Source organism: Xenopus laevis, chromosome 5S, assembly GCF_017654675.1.
Source record: "Xenopus laevis strain J_2021 chromosome 5S, Xenopus_laevis_v10.1, whole genome shotgun sequence".
Classification (NCBI taxonomy): Eukaryota; Metazoa; Chordata; class Amphibia; order Anura; family Pipidae; genus Xenopus; species Xenopus laevis.
Window position 1 is genome coordinate 55,775,064 of NC_054380.1, and position 20,256 is coordinate 55,795,319.

General features: G+C 39.8%; 1 protein-coding gene across 2 annotated transcripts; it reads left to right on the top strand.

Moving 5' to 3' along the window:
- The first annotated feature begins 13,761 nt into the window (after positions 1 to 13,761).
- On the top strand, positions 13,762 to 19,634 carry marcks.S (myristoylated alanine-rich protein kinase C substrate S homeolog). Of its 2 annotated transcripts, none has more exons than XM_018264236.2 (3): positions 13,762 to 14,009; positions 14,283 to 14,396; positions 17,632 to 19,634. In XM_018264236.2, exons 2-3 carry the CDS (start codon positions 14,295 to 14,297, stop codon positions 18,391 to 18,393), a joined length of 864 nt encoding a protein of 287 aa, XP_018119725.1. In that variant the 5' UTR covers positions 13,762 to 14,009; positions 14,283 to 14,294; the 3' UTR covers positions 18,394 to 19,634. The 2 variants fall into 2 exon arrangements, with proteins under 2 accessions (XP_018119725.1, XP_041420519.1); XM_041564585.1 differs by having other exon boundaries at positions 14,289 to 14,396.
- Positions 19,635 to 20,256: the final 622 nt, after the last annotated feature.

Here is a 20,256-nt window from a genome sequence, read left to right on the forward strand (position 1 = left end):
GGCCTGAATCAACAGCTTATCTGGCCAGCTTTAAGCTTTGGGCACACAAGCGCATAGAACATTTCTTTCCGCCTATTAAATATTAATGGGATGGAGAGAAATGTATGCGCTGAAATAAGTGCTTCCTGTATTTGCCTTTAAAAGAACAATTTCCACCTGTATGCAGATACACAGAGTCAAGCGGAGTGGAGACTGGCTTCAAAATGCCTGCATTTGGAGGCTTGGGTGCACAAAGCCTTAGTTTCCAATTTCTTTGTTTCTAGGAAAAGAAGGCAGTTACATAGTTAAGTTAAATCGGGTTGAAAAAAGACAAAGTCCATCAAGTTCATCCCCTCCAAATGAAAACCCAGCATCCACACACACCCCTCCATACTTTCACATAAATTATATATACCCATACCAATACTAACTATAGAGTTTAGTATTACAATAGCCTTTGATATTCTGTCTTTCCAAAAAATCATCCAAGCCATTCTTAAAGGCATCAATTGAATCAGCCATCACAACATCACCCGGCAGTGCATTCCACAACCCCACTGAACTCACTGTAAAGAACCACCAACGTTGCTTCAAATAAAAGTTATTTTCTTCTAGTCTGAAGGGGTGGCCTCTGGTACGGTGATCCTCTTTATGGGTAAAAAGGTCCCCTGCTATTTGTCTATAATGTCCTCTAATGTAGTTGTAAAGTGTAATCATGTCCCCTCACAAGCGCCTTTTTTCCAGAGAAAACAACCCCAACCATGACAGTCTACCCTCATAATTTAAGTCCTTCATCCCTCTAACCAGTTTAGTTGCACGTCTTTGCACTCTCTCCAGCTCATTTATATCCCTCTTAAGGACTGGAATCCAAAACTGCACTGCATACTCCAGATGAGGCCTTATCAGGGACCTATAAAGAGGCATAATTATGTTTTCGTCCCTTGAGTTAATGGACTTTTTTATGCAAGACAGAACTTTATTTGCTTTAGTAGCCACAGAATGACACTGCCCAGAATTCAACAACTTGTTATCTACAAAAAACCGTAGATCCTTCTCATTTAAGGAAACTCCCAACACACTGCCATTTAGTGTATAACTTGCATTTATATTATTTTTGCCAAAGTGCATAATCTTGCATTTATCAACATTGAACCTCATTTTCCAGTTTGCTGCCCAGTTTCCCAACTTAGACAACTTAGACAAATTACTCTGCAAAGTGGCAGCATCCTGCATGGAACCTATAGTTCTGCACAATTTAGTATCATCTGCAAAAATAGAAACAGTACTTTCATTGCCCACCTCCAGGTCATTAATAAACAAGTTGAAAAGCAAGAGATCTAGTACAGAGCCCTGTGGTACTCCACTAACAATACTGGTCCAATTAGAAAATGTTCCATTTACCACCACTCTTTGTAGTCTATCTTTTAGTCAGTTCTCTATCCAGGTACAAATACTATGTTCCAGGCCAACATTCCTTAATTTAACCAGTAACCTTTTGTGTGGCACTGTATCAAATGCTTTAGCAAAGTCTAAGTAAATCACATCCACTGCCCTCCCAGAATCGAGGTCCCTGCTTACCTTCTCATAAAAAGAAATTAAGTTAGTCTGGCAAGATCTATTACGCATAAAACCATGCTGGCACACACTCATAGTATTATGATTTGCTATAAAGTCCAGTATCTTATCCTTTATTAACCCTTCAAAAAGCTTTCCTACCACTGACGTCAGGCTAACTGGCCTACAGTTTTGAGGCTGAGAACGGGATCCTTTTTTGAATAGAGGCACCACATTAGCAATTCACCTGTGTCTCGACACTATGCCAGACCTCAATGAATCCTGAAAAATTAAGTAAAGAGGTTTGGCAATCACAGAGCTAAGCTCACTAAGTACCCTGGGATGAATACCATCTGGCCCCGGACCTTTGTTTATCTCAAATTAACAGTGACAGTTAAATATCTTGTTTAATGAACCTCCTTATTATTGACCAAAAACATAGGCAACATCTAGAGAAAAGCAAAAATTTCTCTGTACTGAGCTCATTATCTCTATTTAAATAAACATTCAGGGGTGGGAGGGGGTGATAACAATGATACCTGTATTATAATAAGTAATTCCAAAATATGCATTTGATAAATGAAAAGACTAGGCAAAATACATATTTTAGTCTAGGTTTTAACAAAGCCCTCACTCAGTTGACTAAAGCAAAAAGCTTTTGTTATTTTATAAAAAAAAGAGGGAATATTGGGGTTCTGTTTGAGTTTTATTTAACATTCAAGGACTTGTCCACATAAAAAGGATATCTGTTATATTTGTAGCAGTAGCCTAAGATAGAAAAATGCCATTAGTCAATATAAAGCAATGCATAAACATCTATGTAATTGTGACAACAATTTAACAATAGTAGCACTGCTGTACTATATAAAAATCTATTTTAGGTTAAGGATTTACACACATCAGTGTATATGTCAACGTGTTACCTACACCGCACCACAAAGACTTACAAATACTAAGATGAGATTTGTTCACACTGACAGTATTGCACCAAAGTATGCTAAAAGAGTTATAAATGCAGGCACTCACAAGTAGGGATTGGCGAAATTTTTGCTTTGTTTCGCTGTGGAAATGACGCCCATAGACATGTATGGTGGCGTGCATCCAAAAAAGAAAAAGACGCGCGTCCATAGACTTTAATGGGCATCGGCGACAATTCGCTGGCAGCGAATTTTTGGCGAAACGAAACGGCTCAAATTCGCCCATCCCTATTCACAAGCTCATAACTCATGTTCAACCTTAATAGAAATGAATTGATACTAATCATGAAATACTTAGGGCCAACTTTATAATCAAGTGTGGCCATTTTTTATAGCACTCTGATGATGATGATGAAGTTGTTGTGGTAGCGAAATTACTACTAAGGTACAAGAACCACAACAAAAAATCCCTATTGTATGACTTTGTCCCAGTACTTTCAAGTGACTCATTAATATGATGACTAAGCACACACTGTCTTTTCAGTCTGTATACAGTCTGTGGCATGTTCCTATGTGTAAGTAAGCAAACTAAAACATTCACTGGTAAATTATAGGGAATATATTTCTACATACTGTATATATTGTACTATATCATGCCTCTGGTAGGGTTTCTCATATAGGAAGCATCACTGCAGCACAGACTGAAATGAATAATGACACATTCTCTCTAAAATGTCAGCTCTATGAAAATGATAAAACATCCTTTCTTGGCATATTTGATTTTTTGTTAAACAATTAAACATATCTACCATATTGTAGTCTTGATAGATTACTTTTCATACTTTATTTTATTACCTTACGTCTTGTTTTAGAACATGTACCAAACTTTGCAATATGTCTGAGCTGCACGTTAAACAAGCAATAGACTGTACATTACATTCTGAGCTTTCACTGGTACACACACTTTTATGTGCATCTGCTGCAGGTACTGTCATTCCCTTCTAAGCTGTGTGCTCATGCATATGCACACATTTTGTGTGATCCAAACATTTTGTGTGTGAACACATAATTTTTAACATGCGCACACTGTTTTTTAAAAGTGTGCACACAGGTTTAGAAAGTGTGCACACAATAATTTTTGCTCACAGCAAAGAAAAAATTAGAGGAAACATTGCTGTGCTCATAGTATAATACACAGGTCCTGTGTTTGCTGTGATTAATAATGTTTTTAGTAAGTCAGAGTTGAAAATAGTTACATAATTAAATCTTTACATTACTAAATAAGAAACATTTTTGAAATGTAATAAGTTTAATTTATACTCCAGGCATTTAAAGGGGTTATTCACCTTCCAAACACTTTTTTTTAGTTCAGTTTTCTCAGACGGTTCAAATGGTTAACTACAAATAAAGACATTTTTCATCTTTTATTTTTTTACAGTTTTTCCAAAACTGAAGTTTAATGTTCTGAAAATAACTGAATTCAATAAATATTTTGATTATCTTTTAGGGTGTTATTTATTAAAGTCCAAATGCTAAAAACTTGAAAAATTTGAGTCTTTTTACTATAAAATCTGAATTTTTAGTGGAAAAAAATAACTAAATTTTTTTTTAATGTATTATCCCCCAAGGCTGCAAAAAGTCTGAATCTGAAAATCCACACTCTCAGACCTGCCTAGGTTGTATATAAATCAATGGGAGAGGTCCCTATCCTATTTGGAAGTTTCTGGTCTGTGCTGAAATTAGCCCAAAAATCTGACTATTTTCGTCTTTTTGGGCAAAAATCCGAAAAATTCAGGCTTTTCAGGAAAAGGCCATAAAAAATGCACGATTCAGATTTTCGTTGATTTTATCAAGTTTTCCCTCGATCAGATGAAAATTATTATATATTCTTTTCCGATAATGTTTACAGAAAGAAAAAAAAAGAAAGAAATAAAGAAAAACATACAAAATAACAGTTTGTAATAAAGTTCAAAATATAAACAGCAGCTTAGGTTTCATTAATATATGACTATATGTATATTTTCCATTATATCTTTAGGTAGTCTCTACCCAAGGCTTCTTGTAGTACAGGTATAGGATCCCTTATCCGGAAACCTGATATCCAGAAAGCTCTGAGTTACGGAATGGCTGTCTCCCATAGACTCCATTTTATCCAAATAATCCAAATTTTAAAAAATTATTTCCTTTTCCTCTGTAATAATAAAACAGTAGGTTGTACTTGATCCCAACTAAGATATAATTAATCCTTATTAGAAGCATAACCAGCCTATTGGGTTTATCTAATGTTTAAATGAATTTATAGTAGACTTAAGGCATGAAGACTCAAATTACGGAAAGATCCGTTATCCGGAAAACCCCAGGTCCCGAGCATTCTGGATAACAGGTCCCATACCTGTATCTGCTTTGTCATCATATAGCCACAAGGGTATAGAAAAGTAAAAGAGGCAGATAGAAAAGGGAAGGATTACCAAATATTTAGGCTTCTGAGTCTCTCTGTTGGGAAGCCAAGTATTTCTCGTATTTCTGTATTGCCATCATTTCTGGGTTGACGACTCTCCAAGTACTGGGCCCACGGATACCACTCCAGTTCCCCCTCGTAGCTCCTGTCCAGGCGTTTATCTCTGATGGATTCCATTGCTCAAATTGTTGCCTTCTAAACTTTTGTCTGTTTTGTACCTACTTTGCTGTGCAAATTTATTTTTTCTACACTGAAACAGTATTGCTGCTACAATTTAAAGAGTATACAATGAGCAATTACCCCTACTAGCCCTTCTGATGCTCCTACCCATTACTTGGTGCCCCCTTGGTGGCAGGCTCACATTATGGCATCCACTGTGACACATTGTAAGAGAAACTATTTAGCAGTATTTTAAAATGTTGATATTGTAATTGACATTTACTCAATGGAAAAGCTGCCTTCAATCATAGTTTATAAAATAAAGCTGGCCATAGACGTGCAGATTTAACCTTGTATCCGATCATACGCTTCAATCTTCCGACCTGCAACTAACCATTCAGAACAAATTCGAAGAAAATATTCTGGCCATGACGGCAATTGTACAAAAGTTATGTCCAACAAATAGTAGTGACAGTCACCCATTGATATCGTCAGATAGGCAATACATGCAGAGATATTATCGTTAGCCGACAGAAATCTTCTAACCTGTCCGATTGACTAAGTCACCATGGTATGAAAAATGTCAGGATGATCCAAACACAGTTTGAAAATCATATGAACCTTCGATTTGCATGACTGTATCTTTGCTTCTATGGCCAGCTTAAGATGTGGAAAAAGAAACGTTTGCTCTGCTCAAATAATGTCAATAAACACAACTTGTTCTTTTACATTACTGTTAATACATATACATGCATCAGTCAAATATGGCACTGTTTGTTCCATATCTGAATGATATTGTGTGATTATCAATTCCCTGTCTCTTTCTGTGCTTTTCAGTTATGTATACAGGGTAAAGAGTGCCAGCAATCACCCGGTCTTTTCCCAATGTGCCACCTGACCATATTAATTCTCTAGATGGTAGCTTCACTACAATGATCGCTTGTATTGAGTGTGTGTCTGGGCTATACACATGCCAGTAATTCCCATCTCTTTCAATGCTTTTTATACTTTATTTTACAATGGAGCACAGTACATTTCTACAATATTATCATTTACTGCCTGGAGGCATATGACAAACATCTATCAAAAGAGTGTTTGTCTGGCTCTGAGAATGGGTGCTCTATTTAACATATCACTGACTGAAACATAAACCAGCAATGTCTGGTGGCCTAAGAATGCAAGAGTTCAGTTATTATGTCCCTGGCACTATGAGCAACTCTCTTGTTAGGTATTTTGCCTTAAAGCTAATTTGGTACATAACTCATTCCCATGTTAAAGACAAATGATGCTATAGCATGCAACATAAAGATAAATTGCTGCACAACAAAATCAGAGAATGTTTTTCAGTTGTGCCAGTACCTTATGAAATAGAACACTCGACCCCATGCTGGAAACAGCTGGAAAAAATAAATAGTATATCTAGGTCTAAAAGTATGTATACATATTGACACCTGTAAAATATAATACAAAAATTGAAGGAAGACAAAACTCTAAAACATATGTAAATACATCTGTGTGTGTATATAAATTAAGGTTGCACTGAATCCAGGATTCTGTTCAGGATTCAGACAAGATTTGGCCTTTTCCAGCAGGATTCAGCCGAATCTAAGTGCCTGTCTGAACCGAATCCAAATCCAAAAAATAGGAAGTAAAAAATATTTATTAAAGTCAGAATACTAAAAACTCGAAAAAATTTGTGTTTTTTACTACAAAATCTGAATTTTTAGTGGGAAAAAACCACGAATTGTTTGAGATTTATTATACCCCGAGGCTGCAAAAAGTCAGAATCCGAAAATCCATCTCAGACCTGCCTGAGGTTGTATATAAGTCAATGGGACAGGTCCCTATACTACTTGGAAGTTTTTGTGGTCTGCGCTGGAATTAGTCTATAATCAGACTATTTTGAGGTTTTTGGGCAAAAATCAAAGCCTGAAAAAAATTGAGCGATTCAGGAAAAAAATCCAAAAAAATCATATGATCTGGGTTTTCACTGGATTTAATTGAGTTTTATCTGGTACAATTAAATCGAGCTGTTTAAATAATAAATAAGGTCAAATCATGGGTCTAGTTTGGTTGGACTTTTTTTAAATGAAATAATCAGAAAATTTGGATTTTGATAAAATGTTTGTGTGTGTGGTTCTCTTTCCCCCTCGTTTCCCTAATATAGGGTTCGGTTCTGTATTCAGTAAAATCTTTTACAAAGGATTCGGACAAATGCTAAAATAGTGGATTTGGTGCATCCCTAATACAAAATGTGGTGCTGTCCTCTCTTGGAGCAGAAGCATTGGCTCTGCTCAGGGCACGCAAAGCATTGGCTCTGTTGCTCAGTCTGCATTTTTTGCAAGCTGAGAGAAGCGGATCTGCTCCCTTACCCAACTCCATTGATCTGCACTGAGCAGCTTTCGCTTGCATGCGGGCACATGGAGTGGAGAGGAGGTTGTCCGAAAATGCAAAAGCAAACATTTTTTGCTGATCTCTGCTAAAAATTCCTGCACATAACTTTTCAGTGCAGAACAAAGGAGACGGGGAAGGAAGTGGATCCAAATCTCTCTGGCCCTTAAGACCAAAGAGATTTAGTGAGAATGCCAATGCTTTCTTCTTGATACACCTGAAAGTACATAAGGTCAAGTCAAGGCAATTTTTTGATGTTCTAAAGACTCTTGAAACCATGGCTGAAGACAAATGCCACAAAGGCTTTTGTCCATTGCATTGCTCTCTCAGGGAATCATGATGATCAAAATACCCAGCAACATTCCCAACCTATTCCAGTCAGTATCTGCTATGGATGGCGTATTTCATATCTATGTGAATTAGAAGCAACTGCTGATGAGGAAAATCAATAATCCTCCTGGTGGTATAATTACCCTGTATGGTATATATTATTTGTAGAATGGCACATTTACAGGTGCCATGAGACAAAAGTAACACCATTACCAAGCACCAAATATAAATCCCATCACTTAAGTATCAATTATAAGACTATTTTTTTAGGCTGCAAGCAGTGGAGACAGAAAGGAATAATGAAATCCTTATACTTAACCTTATGTTTTATCCAGTGTATGCTGCCATTAGATAATTCTATTTAATCATATTGTCTTTAATGCAGAAATTTAACTAAACAAAGTGCCAGCATATAAACATGACAATTTTGCTGAACTGCTTACTTTGATGGGTAACATTTCCAGAGAAAGACCGTTTATTTTATTTATTATCTTAAATTGAAGCTAAAGGAGTGGGATGGACAAAAAGAGTTGAAGGCTGGAGCCAGACAGGTGACTTTCTTGTATTGTTTCAAAACTAAATAAATGTCCTCCATTAAATAAATAGCCAAAGCACCATCGGAAATGCATGCTGCCTTAGGTCTCCTGTGATTTAGATCATTTTTAGCCCTAATCAGTTTGTTGACCCATGGCCCATATCCCTGCCCATTCTCTCTGTGTAATATAACCAGAGAGTTATTATAAACTCCAATATGTCCAATTTCATGTATATAATTTTTAAGAAGGAGCAGCCTATTGCTATAACAATTTGTGAGGTATTGCATTCCTATCAGTCCTGCCTCTTAAGTTAGGGCACAAGGAAATAAAATGGCCTAAATTAGGATGGGCAGGGGGTGGAAGCCTAAAGGCATGTTTGACCTCCTGATCATAAGAGTATGCAAGTAACAAAAATCAAATAAACGTAGAAATCCAATTCTACAGCCTGCCCACTCATGATGCCAATGCAGTTTCCGATAATAACAGAAATGTACTGGCAGTCATAATATTAAAGCACAAAGGGGGATATGTAATTAAAATTGCAAGAGTTACTAAAAGGGATACTGTCATGGGAAAAAAATGTTTTCCCAAAATGAATCAGTTAATAGTGCTGCTCCAGCAGAATTCTGCACTGAAATCCATTTCTCAAAAGAGCAAACAGATTTTTTTATATTCAATTTTGAAATTTGACATGGGGCTAGACATTTTGTCAATTTCCCAGCTGCCCCTGGTCATGTGACTTGTGCCTGCACTTTAGGAGAGAAATGCTTTCTGGCAGGCTGCTGTTTTTCCTTCTCAATGTAACTGAATGTGTCTCAGCGGGACATGGGTTTTTACTATTGAGTGTTGTTCTTAGATCTACCAGGCAGCTGTTATCTTGTGTTAGGGAGCTGTTATCTGGTTACCTTCCCATTGTTCTTTTGTTTGGCTGCTGGGGGGAAAAAGGGAGGGGGTGATATCACTCCAACTTGCAGTACAGCAGTAAAGAGTGATTGAAGTTTATCAGAGCACAAGTCACATGACTGAGGGCAGCTGGGAAATTGGCAATATGTCTAGCCCCCATGTCAGATTTCAAAATTGAATATAAAAAAATCTGTTTGCTCTTTTGAGAAATGGATTTCAGTGCAGAATTCTGCTGTAGCAGCACTATTAACTGATTCATTTTGAAAAAAATGTTTTTTCCCATGACAGTATCCCTTTAAAATGGTGCTTTTGCAAAAATGAAAAAACATTTGCTGACAAATATTACATTGCGCATTATCGATAAGCAAAGGTTAGCATTTTAAAACCTGCTCTGGAGTTTTGTTAATTAATTTGTCACAAAAAATGCTTTGTGATTGAGAAATTGTATTACATACACTACGAGCGTTCACAACAAACAGCCATTTGGTCGCAAACTTTGCGAGGAACTCATTGAGGTCTGTAATCAGGCAAAAAGGACACATAAATGGATGCTAATATTTGCAAAGTTGCCTGCGAAAGTTTTTTGCTCTAACCACACATATTACATTCGTCCACAAAGGGTTAATGAATCCTCTGTAAGTATCTATTCAGCTAATTTCTTCAGTGGGGCTTTTTGTAGTTTAACTGATATTTAGAACATGATTCAGTCTAGACCAGTGGCATAACTATAGAGGAAGCAGACCCTGCAGTCACAGGCTGGCCCGGACTGTAGGGCCTGTTTCCTCTATAGCTAATAAAAAAACCCTTCTCCCCAACGCTCTCTTACCTGCAGTGAGGAAGGGGGGCGCATGTCAGTCGGGAGTGAGCGGAGTTGGGGCAGTGAGTGGGTGGAGGCAGGACATGGGCAGTGGCGGGATGGGAAGTGGACGGAAGGTTTGGGATCGAAGTGCGCTGGGCCCCTCTGAAGATTTTTTTGCAGGGGGGCCTGGCGCACTCTAGTAATGCCACTGGCCTTGACCATGTAATGTTTATACATCCTAAAGTACTAGTTTGACTACAGTCTGACAGTCTAGGGGATAGAAGAGTATAAAATAATTTAGCTAATGGTTTTATACCTTTTATAGTTTCCGATAACTAGGTTGCGGTATTTCAGCATGTCAATATGATGGTTAAAGTCCTTCTGAACTCAGTGGACATGTATTTCTACTTAACTGCTTTAGACAGATGCATTATATTTTGTTCATCCAAAATATTCTAGCCCCTTTCTGATAGAGTTGTGGGATATTAAAAGACTTTCTTCTCAATTCAGACTGTATGCTGCATCATTAGCAAGCCAACTCCCCTGAGATGCAGATGTGCATTTATTAAACATCAATATGTTCCACCCCCCAGTGCAGCACCCACTCTCTCCATGATGCACCTTCTCTCCCAGCAGACAGCCTACAGAAGCAAAAGGAAAGGTGTACATTACTCTGCAGTTCTGTGTCTCTCGCCACTTTCTACCCAGCAACACAACGCTAAGACTATTCTTTCTCCTCCACATTGCTCCAGGGCTGTGCCCTATTGTCCTCATCATCTTTTCTTTCTCTTAACCTACCATTCCTCCTCCTTGCCCTTTTACCCCCCCCCATCCTTTCTTATTCCCTCCCCCATTCTGCACTCCATCTGCTTCTTCTACCAACCCCCCAACTGTTGTAAGAAAAAAAATCATGCACACATTTTGAAGCTTTACCCTGCTGTTGCCATGGAAAACAGCACAGCACATAGTCCTATGAAAAGCAGAAGCTGTAGGCGCCTCCAAAGCAAATCTCTGTAAATGTCTCCGCCCTAAAGCAGTGTATTAAAGGGACTTTTTCCTTTGTAAATAGGAAGTGAGAAAAAGAGGGAACAAACGAATGCTCTTTTTCATGTATTTGCATCACAAATAGTAGAGTTGTCAGTTAAATGATTAACATTAACCAGCTAAAGATAAAAAGCAACAGATGACATTATGTATGAGTGAGCAGATAGATAGATAGATAGATAGATAGATAGATAGATAGATAGATAGATAGATAGATAGATAGATGATAGATAGATAGATAGATAGATAGATAGATAGATAGATAGATAGATAGATAGATAGATAGATAGATAGATGATAGATAGATAGAGTAAGAAACAGAGATGTAGGATATATGAGTGTGTACTGTAGCAGATGCATATTGGTGTTGCTTTTATAAACAAGCCAGTAGTTTGGTAGTTGTCATTCACCACCCCTATCTCTGACTATATATGATAGCTCTCAGGGCAACAATGCATTAACTATCATAACTAGGGCTGCCACCTGGCCGGTATTTTACCGGCCTGGCCGGTAAAAATGAGGGCTGTTCCCAATGTTATTAATAGAAAAAAAAGATAGATATATAGGGAGGCCGGTATTTTTTTCCCAGAAAAGGTGGCAACCCTAATTAAAGCATATACAGAAGCAGGCCCGGACTCGCAATCTGTGAGTTCTGGCAAATTTCAGAGGGGCTGCTGTAAGATGCCATAGACTGTGGAGTGGGCTGGTGGGGGACTGGTTGGACCTCTGTGTACTTGAAATGCTAGGGCCTATTTTGACTACCAATCCAAACCTGTACAGAAGGTCTAGTGCATATTTAACCCTGCAAATCAAATCATGTAACACTACCAGATGTGGATGTACTTCACCACACTGGTGAACAACAATTTCTATAGCACCGTTCTAAAACAACAGCTGGAGAGCAGCACATTTAAAATGTGTTATTGCCTCCAGGCAGCCCTTCCAGCATTCAAAGGGATGGCAAAAGGCGGGAAGTGTCTAAGCAGCTGCCTTATTGCATTCAGTGAATGTTTGCTACAGTAGGCAGCTTCTCCCTCAACACGTGACTCCCCCGTGTACAACCCGGCGCAGATTAAACACACAGCCCAGTATATGCTGTAATAGTAAGGGGGAAAGCTGCTGCGTTGTCAGATCTGTCTGGGGGCGACACACCCACCCTCTCTTTTTTGTCATTAATGACAATCTTGCCTTGGACCGTCCCATCCCCCGCTGTATAAAGGGTGCGAACAAAGAGCAAACAATGGTCCACGCCATGTATTATCAAGCTCGCTAGTGTACCTCCACATAGCCCCCTCCCCGCTTTGGACTGCTTAATGGGCGCTCAGGCTAAACTAAAGCATTTGTGGCATGTGCATGAGTGTTTGTAGCGCTTGGCTGTGTGTGACAAGTAATTGGATGTTTTAATAGCCACGCTCTCTGGTTATGTTCATTAGCGAGTTTATAAGTATTTCAGTGAACGTCTTCAAACTACACACAAAAAAGAATCCCGTCACATTCATGCATATTGCATCAGGAGAAACGGGCTCGGAAAGGGTTACACTGGGGACAGTGTCATGAATCAGCGGGGCATATACATAGCTTAGGGGCACTGGAGGGCAAAACCAAACAGGAGCATCCAAAGGGGGGTCATTTTCTTTTAACAAAAGCTTTCCCTGATTTATACCTCCCCTCCCCCTCTCTCATCCCTAAAATTCTTCCCTACCCTCATCCCAGCTGCCGAGTTAACCCTTTCACATACGGGAATGGAGGGGGTGGAGAGAGAAATTACATTCCAGCAAAAAAAATGCACTTTTACTGGTAGACACAAAACAAAAGCGCCACCATCACCCGCGGTCAATATTGCTGCTGCTGTAAATGTGAAACTGAATGGCGTTTAGTCAATCACTGTCACACACTACATCCCCTGATAGGGGGTTCTTCCCTTGTGCCCAGAATGGACACGAACATGGGGGGCTTCATTGTAGGGGCGCGTTACAAATCAGACATAATTAGAGGCAGGCATCGCATTCGAGCTGTGGGCTAAATCTATACAAAATGACAGAAAGCAGCAGAGATACAATGTATTTATTATTGGCAGGCAGCAGAGACATGATTTTCTCTTCACACATCTGGAATCCAGGCCAAACTCATTTTCTCGCTTGTCATCTGCAAAACCCGTAATGTGATCGCTTCCTTTTTTAAATACTCTCTAAATGGAAGAGAATGGGGATTATTGGCATCAATTAATGGTTTAGGGGGGTCAATCTGTTGATCATCTGAGAGGGAAGACATTAAAAAAGTGTGGGAGGGGGGTTGACAGCAGCTCGGATGTAGTGCGACTAGCACATACAGTGACCATTACTCAATGAGAACAAGGCAACCTGTGGCTAAAGAGCTCCTGCCGAACTACAGCGTCCAGATGCCTCCGCCCGAGCGCTATAAATCAACTGGTTACAGCTGGTAGGGTACAGATTGCATCACGCGTTAAAAGAATAGCAGGTTAGATGAATAAACAGTTATGATGTGACGCTGTTCAGCTGTACATTTCCACCCGTATTGTATTAGTATATTAGTGCTCATCATAACCAACCAACCCCCCCACCCAATTTCTTGCAATGCCCGGGCTGCATTGTTCTGCCCTCAAACTCCAGGCCCCTCCCCGTCCTTTGTCTAGCTCCTCTCTGATTGGCTCGTCTCGCGCTGGGTCTGCCGTCATGCTTTTGGGAAGCCCATTCATTTGAGCAACTTGGGCTTTGGATTCCGCATCTTATTAGCGAGCGGGGAGTTTTCTCCATTTTCCTGTTGTATCCAGCACGGTTTACAAATCTGGGGGATTTTTTTTCCTGTCTCTGTGTGTGTGTACATAGAATTATTTTTTTTCGGGGAATTTGCAAAGGAAGGAAGGAATATTTTTCACACCTCCTCTCAAAATTTTTTTCCGCCAGCCTTCATCTAAATTGGTGAATATCTGTCTTGCACTTTATTCTTCCTCCCCTCCTTTCTGTATAGAGGAGTTGCAGCAGCCGCGTTCCTCCGGCTCTCATCTCTATTGTGCCAAAGCTTCAGCCGCCAGCAGACACATCTCTTTGTCTCCCTCCGCTCTCTCTTTCTAAAGCCCGGCTCTTGTTCAGTTTTGGTGCTGCTCTCATTGTATTCGACTGTATATCGCCTGTCTATATATCTTTATCTCGTCTCTTGGGAGTCACAACTGCATTTCCATTTCTTTGTTGGAGACACAGAGAGCAATGGGAGCCCAATTCTCCAAGACCGCAGCCAAAGGCGAAGCAGCTACCGCCGAGAAGCCCGGAGAAGCGGTGCCAGCGTCCCCATCCAAGGCAAACGGCCAGGTAAACGCCCGTCCATTTCATAGGGGAAGCCTTTAGTGTTTGGCACATGGACCCCCTCCCCCTTTTCATTGTTACATTGTGCCCGTTCTTAGATCTGTTATTGGGACCAGTCCACATTCTGACTTGGTTTTCGGGGGGACTAATCCAGGTAAATGCTATCGTGTAGTGTGTATATTTCGCCCCCTCCCCCCATTGTTATAACGTTCCCATTGCTAGACCTGTTATTGGGATTAGTTCATGTGCAGTTTATTTATGGGGGCGAGCACTACCTGTTAATAGGACGAGTAAGTCAGTATGGGGATGTATGTGAAAGACGTGGTAGGTTAGAGACTAGCGAGTCCGCCGCTAATAGACACACGGCTCTCTCAGGCAGACATGGGCGGCTGCTACAGACCTAACAAGGCACGGAGTGTGCTCCAGCAACATGTGGCCGCAGATACCCGCCAATACCTGCAATTAAAGGCATCTGGGCAGTTTGCTTTTTCGTGCAGGCTGATGTGTGGGGTGGGCGCTCTGTTTCAGCCACAATAGAAGAGATGCAGTCTCTATCATTTGTACGTTTATAAAGAAGATGCTACAAATCTGTTCTGGCTTTGTTGCTGTTTGTGGACACTTTCAATGCAATGTATGGGTGCTGGTGAGGGTCTTCAGACACCATTGTGTAAATCTAGGCATAGAGCATCCCCCTCCTTTGTTTTTTAATATATTGTATGAGAGGGACAGCGCAGGCTTTGTCTCCCGTTCGCCTCTCTATTCTGCCTAGAAAGAAGGCGTGATGTGGAAGCTAATGCACTTGCAGTCTGAGCGAACTCCTCTGGGCTTTGCTTGCTGGGTGGAAGCTCAGCGCTCTCTGCTGGCCTGTATCTTGATCTGCACTTTAATGAGTTGAACTCTGGACAGCGGAGGCGAGGGATGATTCTGGAGGGAAATGCTTCCCCAGCTCTCTAGCGCCACCAAACGGCCAGCAGGGGATGTTGCCTGTAGCTTCCAATAATGCATTATTGTATTATTATAGAGAACTTCGGATTGTACATTTTTGCTGGTGTCTGTAACATGGTTGTGGTGTTATCACTTTATTTTGCTAGATGTCAGGTTAAGGCCAATTCTGGATAGTCCTGTATATTTACAGCTTGGGTGTGTATGTTAAATTCTTCTCGTAGCACATGCTGTTTTTATAAAGGCTATGTAGAAAAGTCCCAGCTGGATATCGGTGGATCGCAGCTCAAACGGATTATTTTCTTGTTTGTCTTCGGGCGACGTGGTTCTGGCAACTCCGGAGCTAACGCACGCATCAGTCTGGTTTGGAACCATTAATATTTAACACTGTGTATAAAATAGCTGTAAATGTCAGAAAGCTGTGTAATGGAAATGTGCCACGTTCTATCCTAAAAACTGCCATTGACTTCCCTTTAAAAGATTTAAAGGGGTAGTTCACCCTACAGTTAACTTTAAGTATGTCCTAGATAGGGATGCACTGAATCCACTATTTGGGATTCTGCCAAACCCCCGAAGCCTTGGTGAAAGATTCGTCTGAATCCTAATCCTTGCATATGCAAATTAGGGACAGGGAAGGAAAAAGTGGAAAAAAATTCTTCTTGTGTGACGAAAAGTCACGTTATTTCCCTACCTTCCCCTAATTTACATATGAAAATTAGGATTCGGTTCAGCCAGGATCAAGGATTCGGCCGAATCCTGCTGAAAAAGGCCGAATCCTGGATTTGGTGCATCCCTAGTCCTAGAATGGCCAAGTCTAAGCAACTTATCAATTGGTTTTCATTATTTATTTTTTTATAGTTTTATAATTTGCCTTTTTCGTCTGATTCTTCCCAGTTTTCAAATGGGCGTTACTGACCCAATCTAAATGCTCTGTAAGGCTACAAATGTATTGTTATTGCTACTTTTTATTACTCCTCTTTCTATGCCCTCCCTCTGCTATTGATATTCCAGTCTCTTATTCAAATCATTGCATGGTTATTAGGCTACTTCGGACCGTAGCTACCAGATTGCTTAAAATGCAAACTGGAAAGCTGCTTAATAAAAAAAACTCAACTCCAAAACCACAAATGAACTATTCAAATAGTTTCAGAATTTCACTTTCAACATCATACTAAAAGTTAACTTAAAGGTGAACAACTCCTTTGACACCATAAACCTAAACTTGTCCCATTGACTAGTAAGTTATGCTACAGTCTGAGTTGGTATAAAATAATAGTCCCAATAGTTGGTAATTTAAGAAAATGCACACCTTTGTAATGAAAGATATTGGTGATATGGCTTAGTTCATGTGTAAGGACTATATCGGAGTATTGTACATAAAAAGCCTCTTATTTTACACCATTTTCTAGTTGTTAATCATTTTACACAACTCTTTTAAGTGCTAAGGATATCAGAGTTAAATAAGGAGTGCCCATGTCTAAGGGCAAGATCACACATGGTGTTTTTACGTTGCGTTTCGCACAGTCGAGCGTAAATACGGCAATAAAAAAAAAACCATGCGTTTTTCAGCCAGTAGTTTTCTTTTTCCAACATGCAATTTTGTTTTTTCTCAATCCCAACAATTCTACTCTGAAGAGTTTTAGTAAACTTTTGTGGGGGAAAAAAAGCGAAGCAGAAAAGCAATTTACAAGCAAAACGTAACCGCATTGATTGTCAATACACAACATAATTATGGCACCACCATGCAAGGCCGCAAATACGTATATGCGCAATCCCTCTCATCAGAGTTTGGTCGCCATATTGAAAATACGTATTTCAGTGAAGTGTATTTCCAAACCTGCGGATCCCTTAGAGTTCTATAATATGGCGTATTGGCATTTCTGCTGAAAAACGCAAATCTTGGCATTGTGTGGCGGACGTTGGCTTGCAAGTGCCCTGTGGGAATTGCTAGTGCATATTCCATCATTTTCAATTGGCTTTTGTGCGCATTTACGCTCAGCTACACATTTTTAAAAGTGCACGTGTGACCTTGCCCTGAGAGTGTAACCACTGGAGGGCAGCACTACTAAATCTGTTGTTGTTGGTCAGTTTCTCATTCGAGAAAATGTCAGATTCCACTTAATGCATATGCAGAGAAAAATGAGTTATGGACAAGTCTTAGCAATCCCTTATAGAATAAAACTAAATAAATGTTGCTTTAAAATGTATTTGCTGTTGGCTTACAAAAGGAAATGTCTTCTCCCAGACCCAAATTTGTTTTTTTTTTTTTTGTTTTTTTCTTTCTTTTCCCCTTCTATAGGAAAACGGTCATGTGAAGGTAAATGGAGATGCATCTCCTGCTGCAGCTGAGGCTGGAAAGGAAGAAGTTCAAGTCAATGGGAGTGCCCCTGCAGAGGAAACTGGCAAGGAGGAAGCTGCTTCAGCTGAAGCAGCTCCAGAGAAAGAGGCGGCTGCATCCCCTGCTGAAGGGGAGCCTGCAGAACCTGCTTCTCCAGCTGAAGGAGAACCAGCTACTAAAACAGAGGAAGCAGGTTCAACCTCTACCCCTTCTACCAGCAATGAAACCCCCAAGAAGAAAAAGAAGCGTTTTTCATTCAAAAAATCCTTTAAGTTGAGTGGTTTCTCCTTTAAAAAGAACAAGAAGGAGAATAGTGAAGGAGCAGAGAATGAGGGTGCTGTTGCTTCCACTGAGGAGGCAAAAGAGGACACTGCTGCAGCTGCTCCAGAGGCTACAAATAGAGAAGAGGCCAAACCAGCCACAGAGGAGGCCCCTGCAGCCAGTTGCACAGAGGAGAAAAAGGAGGAGCCTGCAGCAGACGCATCTCCTGAAGTAGTGGAAACCAAAGCAGAAGAGGCTGCACCAGAAAAACCTTCAGTAGAAGAAGCTAAACCTGCTGAGGAGCAGAAGCCTGAGGAAAAGCCAGCAGAGGAGGCCCCAGCCCCAAGTGCTGCTCCTGAAGCCCCATCCACTGAACCAGAGGCACCCAAAGCCGAAGAGCCAGCAGTTCCTACACAGGAAGCTACATCTGAATCTAGTCCAGCAGCAGATTCAGCAGAGTAAAATATGGTAGTTTTGTGATAATCAAAGGACTTTTTTTCTCCCCTTGTTTGTTTGTTTGTTGGAGTGGTGCCAGGTACTGGCTTTGGAGAACTTGTCTACAACCAGGGATTGATTTAAAGAATTTTTTTTCTGTCTTTCTCTCCTTACAGATCCTATCTCAAATTGTTTTGTTATCACCATTCCAACAGGCCGAGGTCTAAATCACATCATCGGCCTTATTCCCCCTTTTTTTTTTTTATTTTGCATCAGTATTAATGTTTTTTGCGTACTTTGCATCTTTTATCGAAAATGTATACTTTTGTCAGTTTATGGACAATTACCCATACATGAAGGCGATGGGTGGATCTTAAGGGAGTTTATCAAATGAAGTGATAAGTCACATTGGGATTCAGGTGGTGCAACATTGCCAAGATATTGTGCCATGTGGAATGGGGGTTTGTGTTTGTTCGTTTTTTTTTTTTTTTTTTTTTGTTTGTTTCTTTCAGTTTTCTTTCATTTGGGCTTTTTTTTTTTTCTTTGAGAAAGTTATGTATGTTGTGAGGGGCAGCCTTCTACAAGGTTTACAACACTAAAGGTCTTTACTTAGATGGCAAGAAAAACGTAAAATACAAAAACTCAATACCCAGATCATAGTTTTAGTAATTCAGTTAAACCATAGGAACTTTTCACTTATCTCATGTTAGCTGTATCAGTCGGTGATTAAATAGAAATACGAGTTGTATAGGCTTTATTGTTTATTGCTGGTTTATGACCTTAATAAAATTGTAATTATGTATTACCAGCAGGGTGTTTTTAACTGTGACTATTGTATAAAAGGAATATTGATTATCCAAAAGCACATGAAGTTTGCAACTCCTTTCCACCCTGCCCATTTTTGTAAAACTGCAGTTATTTTGGACCTTTTAAACACACATTTTAAACTCAACCAAGCTGTGATAAGTGGAATGGTTACTGTTTCTACTGTGGTATGTTTTTTCTTTTTTTTTTTCCCCCTTTTATTACAGCAGACAATGCATACTTTTCCAGTTGTCTTTAAGAATTATGGAAAACTCTTCAGATGCAATGGTTTTTTGTGTAGCATCTTGTCTTTCATGTTTTGTAAATACTGGAGAAGCTTTGACCAATTTGACTTAGAGATGGAATGTAACTTTGCTTACAAAATTGCTATTAAACTCTTGCTTAAGGTGTTCTAATTTTCTGTGAGCACACTAAAAGCGAAAAATAAATGTGAATAAAATGTATGATATGTTTTTCTCTGCGTCTTTGTAGTGTTGATGCTTACTGGTTTTCTTCTTATAATGGCGAGTGCTTGAAACTAACTTGCATGGTGTGTAATAATAACACCTGGCCTTTCAAATAACCTGTTTTAAGGCATGGGTTCATATTTCTGTAAATAGTAAAAACATTGGCATGTTCTCCGCTGGGTTAATTTGTTCATATGTGCATAGTTCTTTGGTCAAAAGCTATAAGGCAGATTCCATTTTAACAGAGTAGCTAGTAAAAGGGGGTCACATAAAAGTGTGTTCATTGCACATACAGGCTTTAATATTTGTTTTTAGTGTGTAGTAGACTAGAACAATGAAGCTGAATATACTTTTCAATAGTTGATCCCATGTCCCTGGCCTTTTCAGAGCAGTTGTGGGAAATGAGGGTAGTTAAACTACTTTCCAAGGTATATAATGACCACAGGTTGATAATGGATATAATAAAAGTCTCAGGTCTCTAAATGTGAAGCTCCCCAAATGCAGTAAGGGGTCCAGGTGCACCGCCCTGAATCTTCAGCTAAGGGAGTGGATAACCATATTGTAGTGGAGCAGGGAGTGGATAACCATATTGTAGTGGAGCAGGCACTTCAAAGACCAA